The sequence below is a fragment of the Belonocnema kinseyi genome, chromosome 3, assembly GCF_010883055.1.
Source record: "Belonocnema kinseyi isolate 2016_QV_RU_SX_M_011 chromosome 3, B_treatae_v1, whole genome shotgun sequence".
NCBI lineage: Eukaryota > Metazoa > Arthropoda > Insecta > Hymenoptera > Cynipidae > Belonocnema > Belonocnema kinseyi.
In genome coordinates this window covers 65,724,845-65,748,916 of record NC_046659.1, presented here as the reverse complement: position 1 = coordinate 65,748,916, position 24,072 = coordinate 65,724,845, and the positions used below count along the sequence as shown (strand labels likewise).

Sequence of the window (24,072 nt, the reverse complement as noted above, 5' to 3'; positions counted from 1 at the left end):
TTATGACTAAAGGCTTCCTGGAACTATTATTGGATCTTCAAACATCTCCTGGAAATTAGTTTTGTTCGCTTCCCATGTAGCAATCAAAAATAAATTTAATATGCTCGATTTACATCCTCGTCAGACGAATCTCTGCAAGTAAGAAAAATATCCGAGTGCAAGAAAATACATTAAAGTGCTGTGTACTTTACTTTACCGTATACCGCGTTCGAGACTCTTCCCTTTGCTGGCCTGTCTTTCATCTAAGATGCTTACAACGTCCTGCATGTGAAGCGCGAACACCTTCTGCCAATTTGGTGGAAATAATATGCCGAAAATGTGTTTTTCTTGTGAAGCAAGAAATACTCAACACGGAAAAAAATGTGAATGTATTACCGGTTTTTTTGTTTAAATTATGAAAACCAAATCGATGGGAAGACATTATGAGACCAATAAAGTATCGTTGACAAAGGCCGTGAAAAATTTAGATTCTAAGGATGTGCGCATCGATTTTTCATAAAAACGGTTTCTTTTTGCGTGAGTAATATACATTTTATTTCCATTTCTTTCAGAATTTTATTTTTTGACATAGCAAATGTTTCAAGTTTTCAATTTTAATACTTTGCGCCTGTAAAACTTTTCGTTTTTTAAGGGTTCCGGAATTATTATTATTATCTTGTAAGGCTGATCAGACCACTTTACTGACTATGCACTGAAAGAAATGAGTTGCTGATACAGTTATATTGTGGGTTAGATCAGCAATCTGTATGGCTGGAATAGGCATATCTATGGCTGATCTAACGCGCAATATGACTGTACTAGTAATTCATTTCTTTCAGTGTATGGCCTGTGATTTTTTTTGTGACTAATTTGGGCTTAGAATTACTGCATTAATTTAATCACAATCAGTGGTAACCCGCGGCTATTTCCGAGTTTATTAGGAGTACGTGAAACTGCCTGAACGTTCTGCCAGTCAGGAAATAATATTTTTCTTCTCTTAATTTAAATATCAACTTAGAATTTTAAATTTTAAAGGTATCTGATTTGAAAATTTTCCGTCTGAAACGTTGTTCTTTTTGAAGTGTTTACATTTTAAATCTTTCAAAGTTTCATTTTCAATCTGTCGAAGTTGGATTTCCGTGAATTCAAAATTCGATTCACAAGCCCGCATAATTTAAAATGAAACATTCTTAAGGTTCGATGGCCATGAATTTTAACTGAATCAAAGTCTGCAAATTTGATGTTATATAATTGAAAGTTAGTCTAAATCACATCTGTATGATTTCACAGGAGACAAAGAACGGTCTCAAAAATCGAATTTAAAATCTATTTTTTCAATGAGAATTTTCTTTTGAGATAAATAAGTGCTCAATTTAATCCTGATAAGTTTAATTAAAAAATATGTTTAGATTTCGAGAAAATGTAGGAAATGTTTTTTATTATTATATTTTGTCAATGGAGAGAATTTTCGTTGTAGCTAATGTGTTGCTAAATAAATAAACAAAAATTTGTACTTAAAAATATTTTTAGGTTTCGAAAACATTCATAGACAATTTTTTGTTTTTCAAGGCGCACGTTTTTACGAACTTTGAACGGTGATAAAAGATTCAATTTAAAAGTAAAAAAAATGAGATAAAAGAATTTTGGGTGGTATTGAAAAATCCAGTTTTCAATATTTAAAAAAGTGCGAATTTCCTTTCCGCATGAAAACTTGTCTGCCATTATCAGCGGTTCAGCTTGATATGAGCGCGCATGCAGTTTTACGGCATGATAATGAAAAAATGAAAAAATGAGATTATAAAAAAATTCTTTCGTGAGTGTACGTATTAGAATTTTCTGATTTTTTGAGTCAAGAATGTCTTTTTCTCATTTTTGAAATTGTTCGATCTAAATTCTTTAAAAAATGTTTGTATTAAATCCGAAATTCAATTTTAAAATAAAAATGCTTCTCTTGTGGCTTCCAGTTTGAAAATAATTTCAACTGCTTTTTATTGAAAACTTTTTATCCCGAATGGTTTCTACTTTGAGATTATTGTATTTGACATATTTTAAAATTAAGATACCTTAATCACGAATATTTGAAATTAGTCAATTTTTCAACTGTCCATGGACTATTCCTATCGGTTTTCTACATCCGCAACAGTTTTGCACTCGTTGATATGTGTGCTGCAACACGGGGACAGATTTAAATTAAATTAATATTTGCCATGCATATCAGTGTACAGCACATGGGCAGTGATGGACTGTATTCGAACGCTAAAATGCGAATAAGGTCCAAGCAATTATTTATGATAAACCTGTGCTCGCAATGTGCACTCTACGCCGAAACATCGACACACGTCATTCCAGTTTGTTGATGAAAACGCATCATACGTAATTGTACATTTATACAATCAACCAACCAACACGAAGTGGTCATTCGATCATAAATTACATCCTACTCAGTCACTGACCATCGATCAATCGATTTGGGAATTTCTATTAAACTTGAATGAAAGGCCTCCCCCTCGCCGAACGCACTTTTGCATTCGCCCATTGCATTTCAAATGACTTGCAATCGAAATAGGTGTAACCTCACATCATGCAGGTATAAAGCTTCAACCTTTATGGAAATAAACCCTTCATTCACAATCATCGCTCACATAATTCCTGGTTTTTTTTTCAGCTCTTTTCAAACCACCCATGAGTGCTCGATAAAAATCCGCTGATAAAGAACGGATATTTTTTAGTGTCACAAAAGCAACTGTGTTTCACGAATTCATTCTCCTCGACCCTTGACATTTTTTATAAGGTGCAATCCATAAACTACGTTACCAATTTGAAAGGAAAGATGGATGTGTCAGTGGAATTAACGTAACAAACTTATAGAATGTTTAGTAGGTTTCCCGTCGATAAATTTTAACAAAGTTTTTCGCAAATTTGACGAAAGGTGTTCCAGAAACTATACAGTTCAATACTACGTTCATAGGTTTGGAAATCACTTTCGTTTTGCGGACTCACCACTTACTTCCCTATTTCCTTCTTTTCCCTTTTTTCAGAGAATCCCTCTTTATTCGCTTGTTTTTAAGAACCTTCTTCTTCTCCACTTTTAACTCGTTTTTTCGCTTAAATTCCAACTGAATTAATAGAACCCGATGAGAAAATCCAACTATTTTTAGTCTAAACTTGATTCTTTTTGGTTGAGAGGTCTACTATTATATTTCAGTTTGTTTGCTTAAAAATTGTACTATTTGGGTTGAAATTCCATTATTTTATTACAAATGCAAATATTTTTCTAGAGTGATGTTTTTTGTTCAAAAGTTTAAATACTGGATTAAAAGTTGAACTATTTTATATAAAAATATTTGTTGCAGAAAGATTGATCTCTTTGGGTCATAATTTGACTAAAAATTTAACTATTCCATTTTTAGTTTTAAAAAATCATCTCTTTGGTCGAAAATTCAACTATTTGGTTGAAAATTGGGTTTTTCTTTAAATTCATTTTTTTTAAACTAAAGTATTTGGCTATTTATCTATCTTTCTTACTTAAAATGTAACTGTTTTATTTTTTAGTAAAGATTGGAATGGTTTAGTTGAAAATTCAAGTATTCGGTTTAAAAATTCATGTATGTTTCAATTTTTTTTTGTGGTTGATTCGTCTTATTTAGTTCAAAATTCATATTTTTTTTATTTTCAACTACTTAGTTAAAAGTAAAACTACTTTGCTAAAAATTTCCTATTTTGAAAGATTTATTGGTTAAAAATTCAACTATTAATTCGAAAATTCATTGTTCTTGGTTAAATATTAATTTTTTGATATATAAAATTAACTATTTCATTTTTTATTGAACATTTATAGTTTGAAAGTTGTAAATTCAACGATTTCGTAAAAAATTCATGTATTTTGTTCAAAATTTGTCACTTTGGATAGAAATTTAAACTATTTTGTTGAAATATCATCATTTTGACTTAGTATTCAATCATTTTGTCAAAAAAATCCCCCTTATTGGTTGTATTCAACTGGTTAAAATTGTTTATTATTTGTAAAAATTGATTTTTAATGTCAAAATTGAACGATTCCTGTTTTGGTTGAAAACTTATCTTTTATAGTTGACAAGTCGACTATTTGGTTGAAAATTTATCTTTTTATCTAGAAAACTCAAGTACTTTGTTAAATTTTGTATAGAAAACTCGCATCTATTCGATTGAGGATTTATCTAGTTGGTTAAAAATTCCTCTTTTTTATAGAGTTCAACTGTTTATTTGAAAGATTAATTATTTTTTTGAAAAATCAATTATTTTATGAGTCATTTTTTTACCGAAAACGAAATTTTTTTTATTCGTCTCTTTGAATGAAAATATAGCTCACTGGAAACGCAAAAAATTCAGAATAAATGTGAAATCCGTGTTTAGGCAAGGGCTTATTACTTTAACGAGGGGGGGGGGGGGGGGGGGGGGGGGGGGGGGGTAGACAATACTATATTTTTCAACGAGGGGCGACCCGGTGGGTCAATAATAGCCCAAAAACACAATTAGAAAGATGCAAATAAAACTAAGCCATCAGATCTTTCGAGCATTAAAAAGAAGTGAATGTTTATTTTTTATATTGTCCGGACAAAATAAAAATTGGACGTCTACATATTTTTAATGTCAGAGCCAAATGGTGGAATATTTTTATTTGCACCCATCGAATTGTCAGGGATCGGGCATGGAATGTTTACAATTAGGACTATCGATAAAGTCGAGTTGTTTTCATCCAGTGGCTCTTTGTATTCCATATTGATTATCTGGTAACCTGTATTTTTGTGCGCGTCAGGTAACAAAGCAAGGTTATCGTTGCATTGTTATCGTTTTTTTCAACCTCCCGTTATACTATTAGCTACACCAATATCATTATACTTGACGAGTAATAGTTAGCACTTCGTGCGACTGACGCGACTTCTTAGAGCCCCTTAACGACTTTGGCCTGGTAGGAAGCCCGGTATTCAACCGCGCGTTTGGTTCACTATTTTTTCTCTAAAGTCAAATACTCAACGAGAACATAAGTTTATTACGATCGTGAATCAACTGACGCAGAAAATAGAGAGGCCATGTCGGTGAACAACCGGCACTTGCAAACAGACAGCATCACAGCCTCGGAGGAAAAAAAGGTTAGAAAAAGCTCGAGCGCGTGCCACCACGAGCAGAGAATACTCGCGTACAAAGATTAAACGCTGGCGAAAATTAGATTGTGAACGCGATACGAGAGTGAGCGCGCCAAGCTCTACACGATGTGCAGCATGTAAAATAAATTTTAAACGTTTAGAGAAAAGAGAGGCAAGAACCTTCTGCTGCCTGCAAAATAGATTTTATAAAAAGGATAAAGAAGAAACAGAAAAAGGTACAAGGTAGCATCACTGATAAGTTGTTGAAACAACATATGGCACAGTAGGCCAAGAGACTCGATTACCGATCAAAGAGTTAAGTTTTCAGAATTTCAATTTCGTATGAAGAATTAGGCCATTGCATTCAGTGATACTTATCTATGTCGTCAAATATTTAATAATTTTTGAAACCCTGGCTCCCTTGAAAGTTATTCAAAATGTAAAAATGTGTTTTAATTTCTCGTGTTATTTTGTTTGAAATATTTTAATTAGTACTGTCCGCCAATATTATTGTTTACAAATAATTAGGAATTTTCGATTATCTCCGATTATTTACATAATTGTGTCTGATTGCAAGTGAGTGTAAATTATTGGAATTAGGCGCCAAAATATAAGTTAAAAAATTATTACAGAATTTAAAATGTGATCCGTTGAATAATCAGAATTTTAACATAAATGAATTTAATTAAAAAATTATAAATTAACAAGTATTAAAAATTAAAGAATTTAATATTTAATAGGTGTTTGATATTCAACAAATCGATTATTTGTGACTTAAAAATGCACACACAAAATATCGAAAAAATCAATCAGTTTATACATTTTTAATATTTAAAAGAATCGTGCTTGTATAAAGAAAATACTCTATAAATTGTATGGGGGCTGAACGATTTTAGAAATAATCGAAAATTTGCCTTTATAAAAGAGTTATCCTAACTAAACAAAATTGTTTGGCCTACGTGAAACATTTTACATTTCTTCCTTATGAAATTACCAATTAATAAAAAAAAATTCGAATTTTTGAAATACCATAAACATAGCTTTTATAAATCATTAAAACTTAAAATCTTGTAATATTTTTCACTTTTTTACCCTGAAATTTCACTGCTTTATATTTGATGAATTTCATGAAATCAGTTTTTAAACTTAAATGTTTATAAAATTTTAAAATAACTATTTAAAGTATAATCACTTGAACTGTAAATGTATTCAATTACGATCATTTTAAATTCAAAAGGTTTGAAATAAAAAAATAATAATTGAAACTTATATGTAAGTATACAAATTCAAGTCTTATTGGTATTTTAATTTCATTCACAGTAAAAACCGTCACGCGTATACCATTATTTGGAAGTACATACAAAAGCTTTTATATTAAAATTTGGTGTATTTGTAATGGTATCTGTTTTATCTCATATCAATCATTGTACATAAGATACTTATATTTTTAACCTTTGAATTTGGCGGCAAATTGAATAAAAAATATAACTAAGTTATAATCAATTCAACGCTTTTCGAAACAAACTCATTTTTCGCGGTATATTTTACTATTCATAAAGCATTAATATACACGTACCTTTAATGTATTGCTTTACATGAATTAAAATGAGAGAGCAATCTTGTGAGTAAAAACCAGCGAAGTACGAAAAATGGCTTTCTGTAAAGTTGACCAAGAACCGTACTTTAGAGAACTGAAAAAAGATTGATGACTCAGAATGTTTGTTTATTAAATTTATAAACATAAACTTTAAAAAGTTAAATTGTGTAACAAAATTGCACAAAAAGGCTTTAAAAGAAGTAGGTTTCCAGAAATAAGTTACATAAACATATACTCAACAAAGTTAATTTGTGTAAAATACTTACACAAAAGGACTTAAAACGATTGAAGTACGTAGACGTTTCTAAGCAACAACGTATAATTAACGCTTAATTTGTACTCGCTAAACTGGTATATTCCAATTTCGAAGATAGTAAATTTTGCCAGAATAGAATCCTTTCCCGAATCGATATTTAAACCCTATCTTGAACCTGCAACTCCCTATTAGAACCTGCTTTGATGCTATTTACACCCAGATCCCCTACTTTCAACTTTTAAACTTCTAGAGAATGGACCATTAGTGCCTGCTACACAGTGCCTGCCACAAAAAGTTGAGAAAAATTCATTATTTAAATCATTATTTCGTATAACTCGGATTCGATTCTTAGTACTTGCGGATTTTTTAATGTACTATGCGTTAGAAATATGATTAGTATATTATGAACGATATATTTACGAAATAATTGAGAATATTCTTGATATTCATATGACAAATATTATTTTATTTTTGCTGATAAATAACAAAGGTTTATTTTTATTTATCCATATCCGTGTTAGATTATAGAGAACCTGCTTTCGTGGTACAAGCCCTACTTTCACGCTAAACTTAGGAAATCTGCCGATTTCGGACATTTTTAACATCAATGTAGAGTTTAAATTCCATTTAAATCGCTGCTTCTTTAAAACCTACTTTACTGCTTCCTATTCTTAAGAGGTAGTTGTAAGAAAATTCTGTAAAAACGACAAAATTTGGCACTACAGAAAAGAGTCTTAAGTTTATAAAGTAAAAATAATAAATTTTTCAAAAAAATATCAAGTTTCTCGTAATATTTTCATTGTTATTAAATATGCGTATCTGCATATTATCGCTCGCGACAAGCCCGAGAAGGCACGAGCAATTTGAAAAATCTGCAGGAAAGCAGAATGGCGCGTGGAACGATGGATAATGGAGGTTTAATGGAAAGAGTATTTAGGCGAGCCGCGAACAAATATCCGCCCTTGGTTTGTGCAAAACGTACTCTATGATGCGAACAAACCAATTCCACATATAAATTTTGTATTGCCATAGGCAATCTAGGTTCGGTGACCTGTTATGCCACACAAGTTGTATCAATGGTCCGTCAACCACAGGTTTCGGTTGATGATACTTTTTGATTCATTTTTCACCAATCGCGTAATCTGTAATTGACTCTAATTCGTGGCTTCTCTTTATATTTGAAATTTGTCCATCTAGTGAGAAAATGGATTATATGTATATCTTTCAGATTTTACTTTATACAGACACTACGGGTTAAAATTGTGCGTGTACTTACCACTTGCCATTTACCACGCGAAAAGTTTAAACTGTGTTATTTCTTATTAAATATTTTGTCGATGACAATTTTTAAGTAATATGTGTTATAAATTAAATATTTATATTCCCAATAATTTATAATGGTCGCGACATGAGTGGTGTATCTATACTATGTATTAAATCCTCTCGCAATTGAAATTGTGATTTGAAACTCGCGCGAATTGAAGACAGTCAAAATCAATACGAAATCAACTTGATGCAGCGGTACCAATCAGAATTGGAGTGCCCCGTGTCCATGAAGGAATAATAAGTAGACCTAACTCCGTTTCCCCACTTGGCAATAGAAAGATTACCATGAATGGTATGCACATTACAGGAAGATCTTAAATTTTCGTGCGGAGGTGCACAGTTGTCCTCTTCCTATGCATGGGAAAGTGTGCGAGTGAGAAAGTTTGTCAAATTGGCGTAAGTTAGAGAGGTTCTAGTCGTTTGTTTTGATGCAGGTGGCAAAAATTTGTTGTTCTTAGCCATGAGGTGTCAAGTGCCGGGTTATGGTGAAAGTTACACGCCGAAGAAGGCGAATACAATTCGCTTTTTAAAGTTCTCACTGTACGTACAATAAACGAATTATTATGTTTTAGGCTGTTAACTATGAAATTTAGAAAAACCTATTTCTAAATTTTAATCCGAAAGTTTAACAAAGGACTTCTCAGAGCCTTGAGAATCTTTAGCATATATACTCTGAGATTTCTATCGGTGAGTCACCTCATAATAAATTTTAATGAAATTATAATATTTTTCATATTTATGTTTCGAAAAGCTTTAAACTTTTCAATCAAGTTATATTACTTCCGTTATTTCTTTATCATGTTACAAATTTAAAATGTACTTATCTATACCTTTTCTTCCCTAAATATGTTCACATATTTTCCAAACAAGTACCGAAAATACTATTTATATATTTATTTCGTGTATCTTTCGTATGACGATCAACGAAAGAACATAACCTCTCTAACTTACGTCAGTTTGACAAACTTTCTCACTCGCACACTTTTCTATGTACATGAAGAGGACAACTGCGAACCTGCGCACCTGCGCACGAAAATTTAAGATCTTCCTGTAATGTGCCTACCACTTACGGTAATGTTTCTATTGGCAGTTTCAAATGGCTTTCCACTGGCAGTTGGGTCTCCATTATTCCTTCGTGCCCGTGTCTCAACTCTCCCCTAAGGTTGTCTAATTTTGTCCACGTTGTGGCTCCTATGTTTCCACCTGCTTTTTGCATGTTTTTTTGTTTCACGACTTCTTCTGTTATGTGAATGTGACCGTTTATTAATATATACGACAGTTTGGCATATTGTGACATGTTATGAATGCACGATTCTAAAACAGCTTTTTTTTTGAGGCCTTGAAACTAAATTTTCTTTGCTTTAAAAACCTAAATTCCAAAATAAAAATTGTGGCCTTAGAAAAATGTGTCTAATCAATTTTAATTTTGAATTATGATGTTTGTTATTTAATAAAAATTTGTATTCTATAATTTCAGAAGCTTTTACTTTGAAACATTCTATTTACTTTTTAATTTAAGTTTCAATCTGAGGGGATTTAGTTTTGAGATCCTTTAATTCGAAATCAGATTTCTTAAATAGAACGCTTCGAATTATAAATCATACAATATCCGTTTATTTCCAACGAAATTGTCCAATTTTCCAAATTTTAGACTGCAATATTTACATTTTGAGTGCTTCTGATTACATATCTTTGAATTACGAACACTTTCAATTTTAAATTATTAAATTTATAACGCTTTTATAGAAATGATACAAGTTCAATTAATTTTCATTCAATTCGAAATGTTGTCATTGTGTCATAATTTTACCTAATTTAAAATTGTTTGATTCAAAATCGTTCAATATCTTGAAAAAAATGTCTGACGCTTTTAATTCGAAATTATTATTGATTGTTTTAAAAATTATTTCCATTTGGGAATTAAATTTTTGTTTAAGAAAGTATTTTAAAATTATTTATTTTATACTGTAAGGAAATGAATTTCAGAGGCATGCATTTACTTTAGTTAATAATTGAGCAATGCAGGGAAATTCGAAATCCTACCAGAAAACTTGAGAGAATTTCGAAAATATTTTGCTAACAGCCTTAGCTCAGTTTCACTATAAATCATTATGGATTAATAACCCGATAGACGCCTCTGATGCGGGGTGTCGCGTTATTAATAAATGTTCTATGTTTTACATTAATAAGTTGGTACGGGATGCCGCCACGGAATAATCTAAAACGAGCGTGCGACTCTCTACGGAGCTTAAAATAGTACTTAATTTCGACCGCTTTGGCGTACCCTCCATTAAAATGGGGTACCATTATCCATTTGCTTGCGGCGGCACGACCACGCTGTAATGTACAGTATGGGGTTGGCGCTATTAGCTGGAAAAAGTCCTGGACGGGCTGCACTTGCTGCCATTCAAGCCGTTAAAAGGTAATAGCACTACAGGATCTGTGATTTTTCCAATGTCAATTCCGGCTAGAAATTTTTAAAAAACTGCCTCTTCAACACAAATACTCTCATTCTTCCATTCTGCTTTAAATGACAACCCCCGGCAAGTCTTGTTGCGCCAACTCACGTGTGTGGCAAGTCGCAGTTGCGGCATCTATCATTCGGGAAAATTTAAATTCCAAAAACAATTGACAAAAGTGCGGCAAGTCACATGTGCAGCAAATCACATTTGTCGAAGGTCACATTGCAGCAACTCTCATTCTATGAATATGAAGTTCACAACAAAATCAAAAAAATGCGACAAGTAACAAGTGATTCGTCACAAAAATAATTTAAATCACCCTGATAATTTTTGAGAGATGCCGCAATGTGACTTACCATCAATCTGTCTTGCCGCGAATGTAACTCGCCATATATATGGGACTTGCCGCATTTTGGCTAATTTTTCTTAGACTATATATTTATTAAAATGTGAGTTGCCGCAATGAGACTTGTCACAAATATGACTTACCGCATATGTAACTTGCCGGGGGTTGGTATGATTCAAACTCTATTATTATTTGTTTAGTCTCACGCAATTTTTTAATTAATATATAAAATTGATATTAATACGAGAATTCTGTATTTTATAGCACCCATTATTTAAAATAGTATAAAAGGAAAACAAGGTCAATATTTTTTATAATTGATAAAAATCTGTTACTTAACTTCAAATTAAAATTGTTCACCACTCTAAATTTTATTTTTTAATGTTAATCATTTTTGTTTAAAAATACCAATTTTTGCAAAGAATGCTACATTGACATACAAAAATTGTGAATAATTTTTCAAAAATAATGATTTTCTATTAAAAATATTGATTTTTTCATGAAAAAAAATGAGATTTGCTTACAATAGCAAGTCTTTTTTCATACGTATAAGATTCTTTTATTTGAAGTAAAATATTCTCTAGGAAAAATATTAATATAACCTAAAATTGTCTACAAATTGTAAATCTTCTTTGAAATTCAATGATTTTATATTAGAAATATCGATTTCTGATGAAAAACTCCAACAAAACCTAAAATTATACGAAATTTCTTAAATCTAATGATTTTTTTTTAACTTACAAATATTTTGTTTTAAAATAGCCGATTTTTAGTGAAACACGTTAGCATAGCTCTAACTTTTTCCAAAATTGAAAATATTCCATGAAACCTACACTGATTTATGTATTTCTAAGCAATTTATTGTACACATTTTTAAAATTTGTATGCTTAAATTTTTTTTTCTTACTAATATTACCGATTTCTGGCGTAAAACGATAACATAACCAAAAATTATTTCAAAAAATGGTGAATCTTTAAAATATTATTTGTTATTAAGAATAAAAATATCTGACGTAATCCAAGATCATTAAAGAACTGCAAATGATCATTGAAATCGAATTATTGTGGAAAAAATCAAAGGACCCCGCAGCAAATGTATCTGAAATGGCTTTCGGTCGATTTTGATTAAACTTCGTAAAATTGTAGTTCTCAATGTCTCGATCAAAAGTGTTATGGGGCACAAAGTCCGAAAATGTACAGTTTTCGAGTTATAGATGGTTAAACATCCAACCCTTTTAAGAAACATTACCAAATATCTCGAAAACTGCAGCACTGCGAAAAAAATGTTCCCTGCGTAAGTTATTGGACTTGTAAGTTATTGGACTTGATTGTAGCTATTGGTCTTCAGACACAGGTCATTTTTCAAGATCATTCAATGTGAACTAGTCATTTATTGTTAATATTTATTCAACGAAGAAAAGATATAAAGAGGAAATCAATATAGAACCCATAAAGGCAAGAAATGAAAATAACTAACTATCGGCGAGAAAATTCGAGTCCTCTGGCTTTGACGTTGAATAAGTATGTGAAGAAAAAATGGTAAGTTAATGAAAAAGGTCTCATTTTAAAGGTGCAAATGTTATACGTTAATGAGCTGAAAAGTAAAATTCCAACAAATTATTTGTAGCTTACAGATCTGAAAATCTGATGAAAAGTAAGGAAATTTGATAGCTTTTAAAAACAGTGAACTTTGAAGCATAGTTTTTTATAGAAAAAATTATAGGGAAAATCTGAAAAAATTCATGGTGATACACTACACATTTCTGAAAAGATTGCCGTCGAAAAATTCACGAGATATAAATAATTGTTCGTTTTTTGTGAATAAATATGCGAGCGCACTATCTTCAGTTCTAATGAAGATAATGAAGTGATTTAAATTGTAGGTAGTTATTTGAACGATCTGTAGTAATTTACAATTTGAAGGATGTATGTGCTTCTGGTTGTCTTCGTACTAATTACGATATTTGAAGTCAGTTTTTTATATAAGAAAGCAAGTTCGAGAGGCCAGCATGATGCCGTTTTTTCAGGGGATCGGCCTCGGTTTTCCTCAACACAGGGAAAGGGTTTGAAAGCCAGAGTGAGGCTCGGAGGCACAAATTGGGTAGGTCGGGTTAAGGAAAACCGAGGACGATCCCCTGAAGAAACGGCACCAAGCTTGGCTACTCGCACTTGCTTTCCTATATAAAAAACTGACTTCAAATATCGTAATTTGTACGAAGACAACAAGAAGAACATACTTCCTTCAACTTGTAAATTATTACAGATAGTTCAACTAACTACCTCCAATTTAAATCACTTCATTATCTTCATTAGAACTGAAGATAGTGCGGTCGCATATTTATTCACAAAAACGAACAATTATTTATATTTTGCAAATTTTTCGACGGCAATCTGTTCAGAAATGTTTAATGTACCACCATGAATTTTTTCAGATTTTTCCTATTATTTTTTCAATAAAAAACTATGCTTCAAAGTTCACTTTTTTCAAAAGTTATCAAATTTCCTCATTTTTTATCGTATTTTCAGATCTGTAAGCTAGAAATAATTTTTTGGAATATTACTTTTCGGCTCATTAACGTACAACATTTGCACCTTTAAAATGATACCTCTTTCATTAACCTACCATTTTTTCTTCACATACTTATTCAATGTCAAAGCCAGAGGACTCGAATTTTCTCGCCGATAGAAGTCAATAGCCAGCCAAAGAAGGATAATCATGAGAAGGATGTTTTCAAGACACGTCCTTCTTGTCCCTCACGTAACTTACGCCCTTCTTGACCCCCCCCCCTCTCGAAAAAGAAAACAAAAAACAAAATAATATAAAACGGGTGTTAGCGCGCGCAGCGCCCAGGTGTGCTAAGCCCCATTAGTACTGATATTGTCCAAATCAAACTCATTTCATGCCTTCATTGGATAGAATCGACGACATCCTGGTCATCTCTTGCCTTCATTGACTAGATAATGACTAAATCTCGCTCATGTTTTGCCTTCATTGGCCGGACATTGTCTGAATCAAGCTCATTTCATGCCTTCATTGGCTAGATATTGACAACATCCTGGAGGAATCTTACCTTCATTGGCTAGATAATGACTAAATCTCGCTCATGTCTCGCCTTTATTGGCTAGATAATGACTAAATCGCACTCATGACTTGCCTTCATTGGCCGGATATTGTCTAAATTAAGCCCATTTCATGCCTTCATTGGCTAGATATTGACAAAGTTCTGGACAAATCTTGCTTTCATTGGCTAGGTTATGACTAAATCTCGCTCACGTCTTGCCTTCATTTGCTGGCTGTTGACTAAGTCGTTCTCATTTCTTGCCGTTATGGGTTCTATATTGATTTCCTCTCCATATATTGTCTTTATTGGCTGAATATTAGCAATAAATGACAAGTTCACATTGAATGACCTTGAAAAATGACCTGTGTCTTAAGGCCATGACTTTCTTTGCATTTCCTCGGTAGAGCCCAATAACTTTCATAGGGAACATTTTTTCGCCGAGCTGCAGTTTTCGAGATATTTGGTAATGTTTCCTAAAAGGGTTGGATGTTTAACCCTCTATAACTTGAAAACTGTCCATTTTCGGACTTTATGCCCCATAACACTTTTGTTCGAGACATTGAGAACTGCAATTTTACGAAGTTTAATCAAAATCGACCGAGAGCCATTTCATGTACATTTGCTGTGGGGTCCTTTGATTTTTTCCACAATAATTCGATTTCAAAGATCATTTGCAGTTTTTTAATGATCTTGAATTACGTAATGCAAAGCCAATTAGGTTTACACAATCGAATATTACGATATTTTCACAACATATCGTTACAACACTTTTTTTTAGATAGGAATAATAATAAAATCTTCAGCCCAACCAGATGTGAAATGACGTTCTCGCTCGCACTAATTTTATTTCCTTTAGTTTAGTACTTCATATTAACTTTTCTCATTTTTTGGTCCAGTTATTTCACCTTGAATTGAAACGCCCAGTTTTAATTAAACTGAAAGCAGTATTTTATACCCCAAAAAAAGTAAAAAATTCTACTTTTAAACTAATTCTCAATATGTAAGGTAAAAGTGAGTTTGTAAAACCTCCCTAACTAGATATTTGTTCGTGTTCCCATCTCCACTTTTCTCGTAATTGACGATCAATATATCGTCAGATAAAGGATGTGTTCAAAAGCAATGTCATGTTTCCCTGAAAATATGGTTTTTATTCGTAAAAAAAACTACAGTGAATCTACTCTTGGCTCTTGGGTTTTTCGCAAATCAGCTGTCAAACTTTTGGCATATTGCTTACAGAGCAAGTCATTAAAATTCAGCAAAATGCCAAGCTTTGTAGATAGTTTTTCGAGCGTTGAAGTGATCCCACATCTTCAGTGAACATGAATACAAGGTGATCGATACTAATGAATAATAAATTTGTCGATAGTGCAGCAGCAGTATCCGTATCGATTATTTATTCCACGTAGCCATTTCCAAGAGCATCAGCACCATAAATGTATCTTTATAACCACGGATAACACTTAAATCTTAAAAAAATGCCCATAAAGTGTGATCCGAAAGCTCCTTAATACATTGGATGCGTGTATCGTATACAGTAAAAAAGAATCCGCTTATCGTCTGGATTTAAATCATCTGGAAGAATGTATATAAAAACCAAAAATAAGGCAAAATAAAGAGAATTCATCCCAAACTTTAAGTGGCCACCCTGTTTTTGAATAATTGTGATTGTATAATTGAATGTTTTTAAGATGTTTTTGAGAAAAAAACATTGTTTCATTTTCAAAAAAAGAGTCAACATTTCATACTGAGTGTTTTTTTTTAATTCTTTGTAATTAAATTCTTTTTCTTTGCTCTGTTGACAGAACCTCCAAATATCCTGGTTAAGCCACGGTCGCAGCAGGTGAAGGCAGGCGGAATAGCGAGTTTTTACTGCAGTGCCGAAGGAACCCCATCACCTCAAATATACTGGCGAAAGAATGGCAAGAAAGTTTCACGTAAGTGCTTTCACTCACCAGTTTTACAATTTTCATTCCTTATCCAAACTTCTTCCCTAGGTTTCAATACACTCTTAGGACACTCGAGAGTCTCACCACAAAAGGTAGAATAGCAATAATAAAATGATTTTTACTGTGACACAATTTAGTTCCTCAATTTGAATTTTGTTTAATCGGAGTTAAATAATTAAATTAAATTAATTATAAAATTAAAGTTAGAAGAAAAATAAACGAGTGTTAATGATTCTTAGAGAATGATATTTTAGATTCCATATGTATACTTAGATCAGATTATCGAAATTTCATATATCGTAGTGATTGGTGATTCTGAGTTGGAACAGGGAATTTCTGAAAAAACCATGATTCTCATGAAAAGTGGAATTTTCCAAAAGAACTACAATTGTGACTTGGAAAAATGATATTCATAAAATAATTATAATTCTGAGTTGGTACAGGGGATTTCACTATAGGATTATAATTTCGACTTTGAGGCAGGGAATTTTCTCAAGGATTTATAATTTTTAGTTGGCACAGGGTATTTCAGTTAATATGTATGATAGATAGTATGTATGATTCACGTATTCCATATCAGAATATTTTTAATCTTTTTAAATATTTAGAAATATCTTGAGATCTCTAAAAATCGTTTAAAATAATTCAAATCTTTTGAATTCTATTAAATTATCGGGGCAAAAATTGGCAAGTGACCGGGAAAAAGCCGAAAATTTAAAATCACCCGTCCGGTATATACCCTGTTTATTCATGATAATAAATAATTGTCCTGTAAAATTGGAAACCCTATATTATTTTAATAGATTTTTTTGTTCTACTTCTTCCAGGCTATTGGATATAGCCTGAAAGAAGTCGAAGAAAGGAGAGTTAGACCTTTTAAATTCCAGTTCTTTGTTTCCCTGACGTTAAATTAAGAATGTTTTTTATCTCGAAGTTTTTTCATATTTAAAGATTTTATTAGTACAGTCGCTAATTACCCTAGCAGTTGATGCGATGATAAACATTCAATTAATAAACCTATTGGAATGTCTAAATTTCTCTCGCACTCAAGTTTGAACTTTTTGTATTATTCCTTACAGAATCACAATCTCGCTACCTCGTACAACAGTATCAAAACGGTGCTTTGCTGAGAATCGAACCTGTCAGACCAACTCGGGACAACGTTCTCTACGAATGTTTAGCTGAAAATGGAGTGGGGGATGCTGTATCAGCAACTGCGCAACTCACCGTTTATGAAGGTAAGTTCAAAATATAATTTAATTTGGTTCAAGTTGGCCAAAATAAAAAGGAAAAACATTTCTGTTCCAAACAATAATTTGTTTTGAAGTCTTCTGTTAAGCGTACCTTCAGAATTGAAGGAAATTTGAAACGCCAAATACAATATGCAATCACTCAAAGGCAACGATATTTTGCAAGTAATCCAAAACAAAAATAAATTGTTTTTCATCTTGCGGAAGATCCAAATTACTTTGTCTTTGAGTTGCTCTTTTTATCTCTAAGTCTGGCTCGTTCTCTCTCTATCTTTATGGGAGAACGAGCAGCTTAATAGCATTCAACCCAACGGTTACTCGGAAAGACGCTTAATGGGAAAGAAGTACCGCATTCCAAGAAACTCGCAAGTCCATTACTTGTATATCTCTTGAGCTTTTACAAAACGACTTAATCGCTTTCTCTAGCATTTGAATTCCATCCTCAGCCATTAGACTTGCCCGCACGAAAAGAAGAAAATAGAAGTCAAAACAGCAATTAACATAGGTACTTTCAATTTCGTCAGAACTTACTGAAAATCACTTTACATTTAACTTATTAACTCCTATAAAATTCTACATAATTCGTGCTGTTTGAGCTTCATATTAATTATAGTTGAAGTAAAATAATATTAAGGTGTACTATAATTTAAGCTAGTTGAGGTGCTTCTTATAAATTTTTGAAAAATCGATGAATTTTAATAATGGATGGCCTATTTTTCGAGAAAAATGTTCTTTACAACTCTACTCTTTTCAATTTTGAAATTAAGTTTTTTTTTATCACTGAAATCTTTAAACCAAATTTTTTAAACAAAAAGTTTTCCCAACAAATAACTACGTTTGAAAATCGTTAACCTGTTTTCAAAATTATAAATCAGTGTGATTGTAGGGAGTGTTTTTCCTGAAAAAATAAGCCACGATTTATTCAGATTTAACCTTTTTTTTTAATTGGCAAGAAGCAACAGTATGATAAAATTGAAGTACCAAATCTATTGTTAAATTAATAATTTGTTGTAAGTTTTAAACTTTTTTCATATCAAATAATTTTTTCTTCCAATAGATGACTGATTGTATAATTTGAATTCATAAAATCATAGAAATTTTTTTTAACAGTCCTAATTTTTGGCGGCACGAACACTACCTTAAGAATGCTATGCATCCGCTAGAACTGAGTTTAGATAAAAGTATATTTTGAAAAATAAAGATTTCTTCATAAAATCACGATACGATAAAGAGGACAAGTTTTGAGAGATTTTAATTATAGAAGTTTTAATTTAAAACTGAAGAAAGTTTAACAATTTCACGTTACGGAACCTGAAATCTACTAGTATATACCCTCAAGGTAAAATAGACTTTAAGAATCGAAATTTTTGTTATTTTTTAAATTTAGTGTGAAAGCAGGGAGATTAAGAAAATTATTGTAAAATATTTTTAATTTTGAATTACATCACCAGAAGATGAAACGCATTTAAAATGCATAATGTTTTATTGAAAACATTTAAATTGATGAACATTTAAAATATAAATATGAAGAAATGTGGAATTTTTAATTGTTAACATTAAAAGTTAAACAAAATCTTATATGAAACACTTAAAAATTGATCATTTCCAATGCAAAATTAATATAATCTTGAATTTATGTAGAATTTACTGAGTAAAGATTTTACATATTTTAAAAAGGAAGTCTACAAGGATGTTCGATAGTGATCTTACCTCGGAATTAAGTAATCTTGAGAATAATTCATAATATCTACAGAAATATCCACTTTATTAAATATAAAAAGTTTCAAAAGTGGTAGTTGTCTGATATTCAAAAAAATAGCTGAATCGGAAATTGTTTACTTAACATTAGTTTTTTGAAAATTTTCCATTTTCTGTCGGTTTAGAGAAAACAATCCTAATTTTGATGCAATCTTCATCATTAGCTCATTTTGTTCTTTAAAATATCATCTACATTTCTACTGTCAATTACAACTGTCCTAGTCAACTTCTTTCTAGCTTATTTTCAATCAAATTCATCCAACTTGCATTGCAGATAATATTTGAAAGAACAAAGTATGCCATCCGTGATGAAGAATGAAACAAAATCAAAATTTAATTTTAAGGAGAAAGAAAATACCAAGTAACTATTGTTAAATGAACAGTTACAGATTCAATGTTATGAAGTATTTTAAAAATTTGAATTGGAATAACTAGTAAACATCTTTATTCTTAAATCCTGATCGTATAAAATTGAATGCTTTAAAATTCTCTTTTAAAACTTCAGATTATGGATTATAAAGAAAATTGAAGGGTGACTCAGCAAAACGAATCGACTCACATTTGGCCAATTGGGGCTAGGCCACCTTTTTGCTACTTTAAACGGTGATTCAAAATCTATTTCTCAATTTAATTAAAAACTGAGCATTGTCCTTCTAGTTTATTATTCGCTGAGTGGTAGAAGTATTTAAATTATTAAATATTTTCCATCTAATAATCTCGGTTCAGAAAAATATGTAATTTGATTCGTTTTGCTGTATTGCCCTTCAATTAATTCATAATGTTTTGCAGCCTAGTACTAATTTTTAAATCTTAAATTATCATTTTATTCATAAACATTATTATAGTAGATTTGCATCGAGATTTTAAAGTCTAACTTAAAGCTGCGTCTTTGAAACAAACTTAAAATTACAAATATTATCTTATCGATCTTTTTATAAAGATATAAAAGTGTGTTGTCTAGTAGTGGAATCCTCTCATAAAAAAGTCCAAATGTCCCTTATTCTCAACTTTTCTTGTTCTTTTAACTTGATTCTATGATTTAATGAGCATAGTCTGAAGTCAGCAGCTAACATTTTTATGCTATTGAAGATTTATTTTTAAAAATGATTGTTGGCTCTTCTGTAAAGTCCCGACTTTGTCTCTTGACCCTTCGAATACATTTTGATTTGCAAGAAGATTCTCCCTCTGTCGGCCTGCCCCCCCCCCTCTCTCTCTCTCGCTTTCAATTACCGCAGAGTTTCAATTAGGTACTGAATAGACGAACAGTACTGTGTACGGCATTCGGTTCTTTGGGGAACTTTGAATCAGCCAATTTGATGAATTTGGTTAGACCCAACGCGAGGCTCAAAAAGGACAAATGTTGTTATAAAGGAATCGTGGAGTGATAACACAAGCCAAGAGTACAATACATGATTGTATCACAGTGTCACACACTACTCATATAATTGGTACCAATACAAACTGTAAACCACATTCAGTGAACTAGATTAATTGCTATCGGACGTTTATTACGCTGTTATACGACCAACCAATGTACACGCACACATACCATTATTATTAACGACTACCATTACTTTATTACAGAATCGATTGTGATAGACGAGAGTTTCAGCTTCCATCTAACATATGTCATCCTTCTTTCGAAATTTGCACACTCCGTATTTCAGAGACATATTTATCAATTTTATTTTTTATGATCATCTTTGAGAGAGCATTTTTTAATAACTTTCGCGCTTTCATTTAGCAATGATAGTTAAAGAATATTTTATAAATGACAGGGTGTCTGCAGGGAAGAAATAACCTAAAATTAGCGAAAAGTCAGGGAATTTTATTGGTCAGGGAAAGTCGGAGAATTTGAAAAATATATTTAAAAAATAAGGGAATTTCTATGAGAGACACTTCATGTAACTGTGAAGGATAATCAGTTTGAAATTTTTCAATTTTTTTTAAAATGGTGTTGTTTTGTCTATAAAAGATTACGTGTTCAAATTTTTACAAAATTCAACCGTTTTGTTGACAATTCATATTTTATCGTTGAAAATTGAACTGAAATATTTCTTGGTTGGACGTTTAACTTTTTTTTTAATTCGTCTTTTCGCTTTAAAAAATCCTTTATTTCACTAAAAATTATATCTTTTCAGAATAAAAGTTCAATTGTTAATTAAAAAGTTAATCTTGTTTGCGTGAATATTCAACTTTTTTGTTGAGAACTCGGCCTTACGCTTTAATCCAACTGTATTTTATTTTAAACTACGTCTGTTTTTGCAATATTTACTATTACATTATTCGTTAAAATCCATCCTTCTCAGTTGAAAATTAAACTTCCTGGATGAAGGTTGAAGTACTTCATAAAAAATTCACCAGTTTAGTTGAAAATGTCTTCAAATGTGTTGAAATGTGGAAATGTGTTTCTGTTGTTGTTCTTGTTGTTGTTGAAGACTTCATTTTTTTAGTTAAAAATTGAACTATTTTTCTAAAGATTTGTTTTTTAAATTTAATTTTCTAAATTGAGAACGTAAATTTTCTATTTTTGGTTTAAAATTTATGTTCTTTAGATGAAAAATTAAATACTGGTTTCAAGATTTTTCGTTGTTAAATATTCATGATTCACGGTAGAAAGTTAATGTTCTTGGTTCAAAGTTTGTTTTGGTTTTAGAATTAAACTTTTGTTGAAAGTTTAACTTTTCTTCTTGAAAATTCAAATGTCTTCTAAAATAAATAATCTTTTTGGCTTAAGAATTTAACAATTTGTTTGAAATTAAAACTGTTTTTGATTGAAATTTAATCTTTATTGATTAAAAATTCGATTATTTAGTGGAAAATTTAAAGATTTTGTTAAAAAGTCAGATTTTTTGGTTCATAATTCAACCGTTAAGTTGAAAATTTGTCCTTCTGGATTAAAAAAATTCATCTTTTATAGTAGAAAAGGCACATTTTTGTTGAAAATTAAATCATTTCGTTAAAAAGAAATCTTTTTTCGAAGAAAATTTAACTGTTTTGTTTTATAATTCATCTGATGTGGTAGATAATTCATATTTTTTGGTGGAAATAAATACATAAGTCTGAAATTTCAATCTAAACCTGTTTGATTTAATTTATAAATGATTTGATGTTGAAAATATTACAAGATTTTTGTCCGGGCCTTTGAATATTAATGGTCTAGCAAAATGCAAATTTGGTTAGGGAAAAATAAATGAAAAGTCCGCAAATTTGAAAAATAAGGTTTTTTGGTCACCCTGAATTATTATCATGAATTAGAAAAAGTCTTTCAATAACAATAATTCTTACTGCTGTCTACTAGAGAAGATAAAAATTCAACATTTTTCATTAAATAGCGCTTACATAATGATAATGTTTTAATATTTAAAAATTTTTTACCGTGAGTTTCGTATCGCATATAATGAAGCTAATGTATCGTTCTTAATATTAAAATCCAGTCACACTCCCGGCTCTGACGGCTCAAATGAATATACTTATAGATATTTATTATGCTGATATCAAATACCTAGTTTTGACTATAGGAACCACTGAATAATGTAGTAGAATTCTGTTCTGTACTATTTTTCCCAGTAAAAAACTAAAAACGATTTACTCCCTTGTGAAGAAAAAGCTGCTTTTAGGTACAAAAGTGTCTTCTTTATTGTATCGACTTCATAACCGTAGGCGGTGAGAGAATGTATATTGTAAAAACATGTTAAATTTTGAATCTTTAATGAAAACTTTAGTTTTTCATTGGATTTATAAATTGTTCCAGAATACTATATTAGTTTCTTACAGAAAATGTCAGATAAGCTTATTTTCTGCGTTAAAAAAGACAATTGTTTTAATTAAATTGAAAAAGGAATTTGCTAGCAATCTTAGTTTCATTTTTATCAAATTATAATTCCAAGGACCACAGTCTTTCTTCTATTTTACCTAATCCTCGTTTCCCCATACTTTCCCCTTTAAATTAAAAAAATACCCTTAAACACACAAAGTCGAGAATTTTGCGCCCAACATCCGCCTTTACTCCCTTTTTCCAAGGGTTTGATTCATTTATTTAAGAAGCATAAACGTTAATTTAAGGAATTTTAAAAGAAGACGATTTGAAAGAAATTCTTCTTTACAATACCACTTTCAAATATTTTCTAAATGATTTAAGTTGCTAATTTTGTAGATTTAAACTACATCATCGACAGCCAAAAAATCACTTACGAAAATAGGGGAATAAATTGTGGAATATAAAATGATTCATGTAAGTCCCAATATTAAATTCGATTTGAAACACTTTAAATTCCTATTATTGTATGTAAAAGTATTTAATTTTCAAAAAAATGGATTAATTTCTAACCAAATAATCCAATTTTTTACGAAGGGTAGTTTAATTCATAAATAAGTATTTAAAATAAAAAACCAGTTCAAATCATTAAAAAAAGTGAATTTTCGACAAATTACTTGATTTTTCAACTAAAAAACATTTCTCAGCCAAGGGAAAAATTTGCAACCAAATTCATATATTTTATAGCTGAAAATACTTCTACAAGAAAGTTAATCTAAAAGTTGAATTTTCTACGAAAATAGTTGAATTTTCAACCCAAAAAGACGAGTTTGCAATAAAATAGTTACATTTTCAACTAAAATGATGAACCTTCAATAAAAAAAATGGTTTTTAACAAGTAGTTAAATTCAACACCAAAAAATGTAATATATTTTAACAGAACAACAATATATATATAATTAAAAATTTGTCATAAGGACAACCGCAGGATTTCGCCGGGAGCGGGTGCTAATATGGAAAATTGCACCCGCTCCCAGCGAAATCGCGGTAAAATTGTAGCCACAACTACGTCTCACGACCGTGAGATAGGTGGTTACAGTCTGTAAATGAATCAATACGACAATCCAGCAAAAGCCTCGTGCACCCTAAGAACACGGAGCGACCCAAGGACAACCACCTTCTGCATTTTTCCCGCAAGTGTTCTAGCATA

The 24,072-nt window shown here is 31.1% G+C and overlaps 1 protein-coding gene across 2 annotated transcripts in view; it reads left to right on the top strand.

Annotated features, from left to right (window-relative positions):
• Nucleotides 1-24,072, top strand: part of LOC117168771 (tyrosine-protein phosphatase Lar) — a 510,283-nt gene that overhangs the window by 269,517 nt on the left and 216,694 nt on the right. For both annotated transcript variants that reach the window (XM_033354548.1, XM_033354547.1), the window contains exons 4-5: nt 15,954-16,085; nt 17,177-17,335. In XM_033354548.1, the coding sequence (XP_033210439.1) occupies nt 15,954-16,085; nt 17,177-17,335 (291 nt within the window). The remainder of the gene's footprint in view (nt 1-15,953; nt 16,086-17,176; nt 17,336-24,072) is intronic.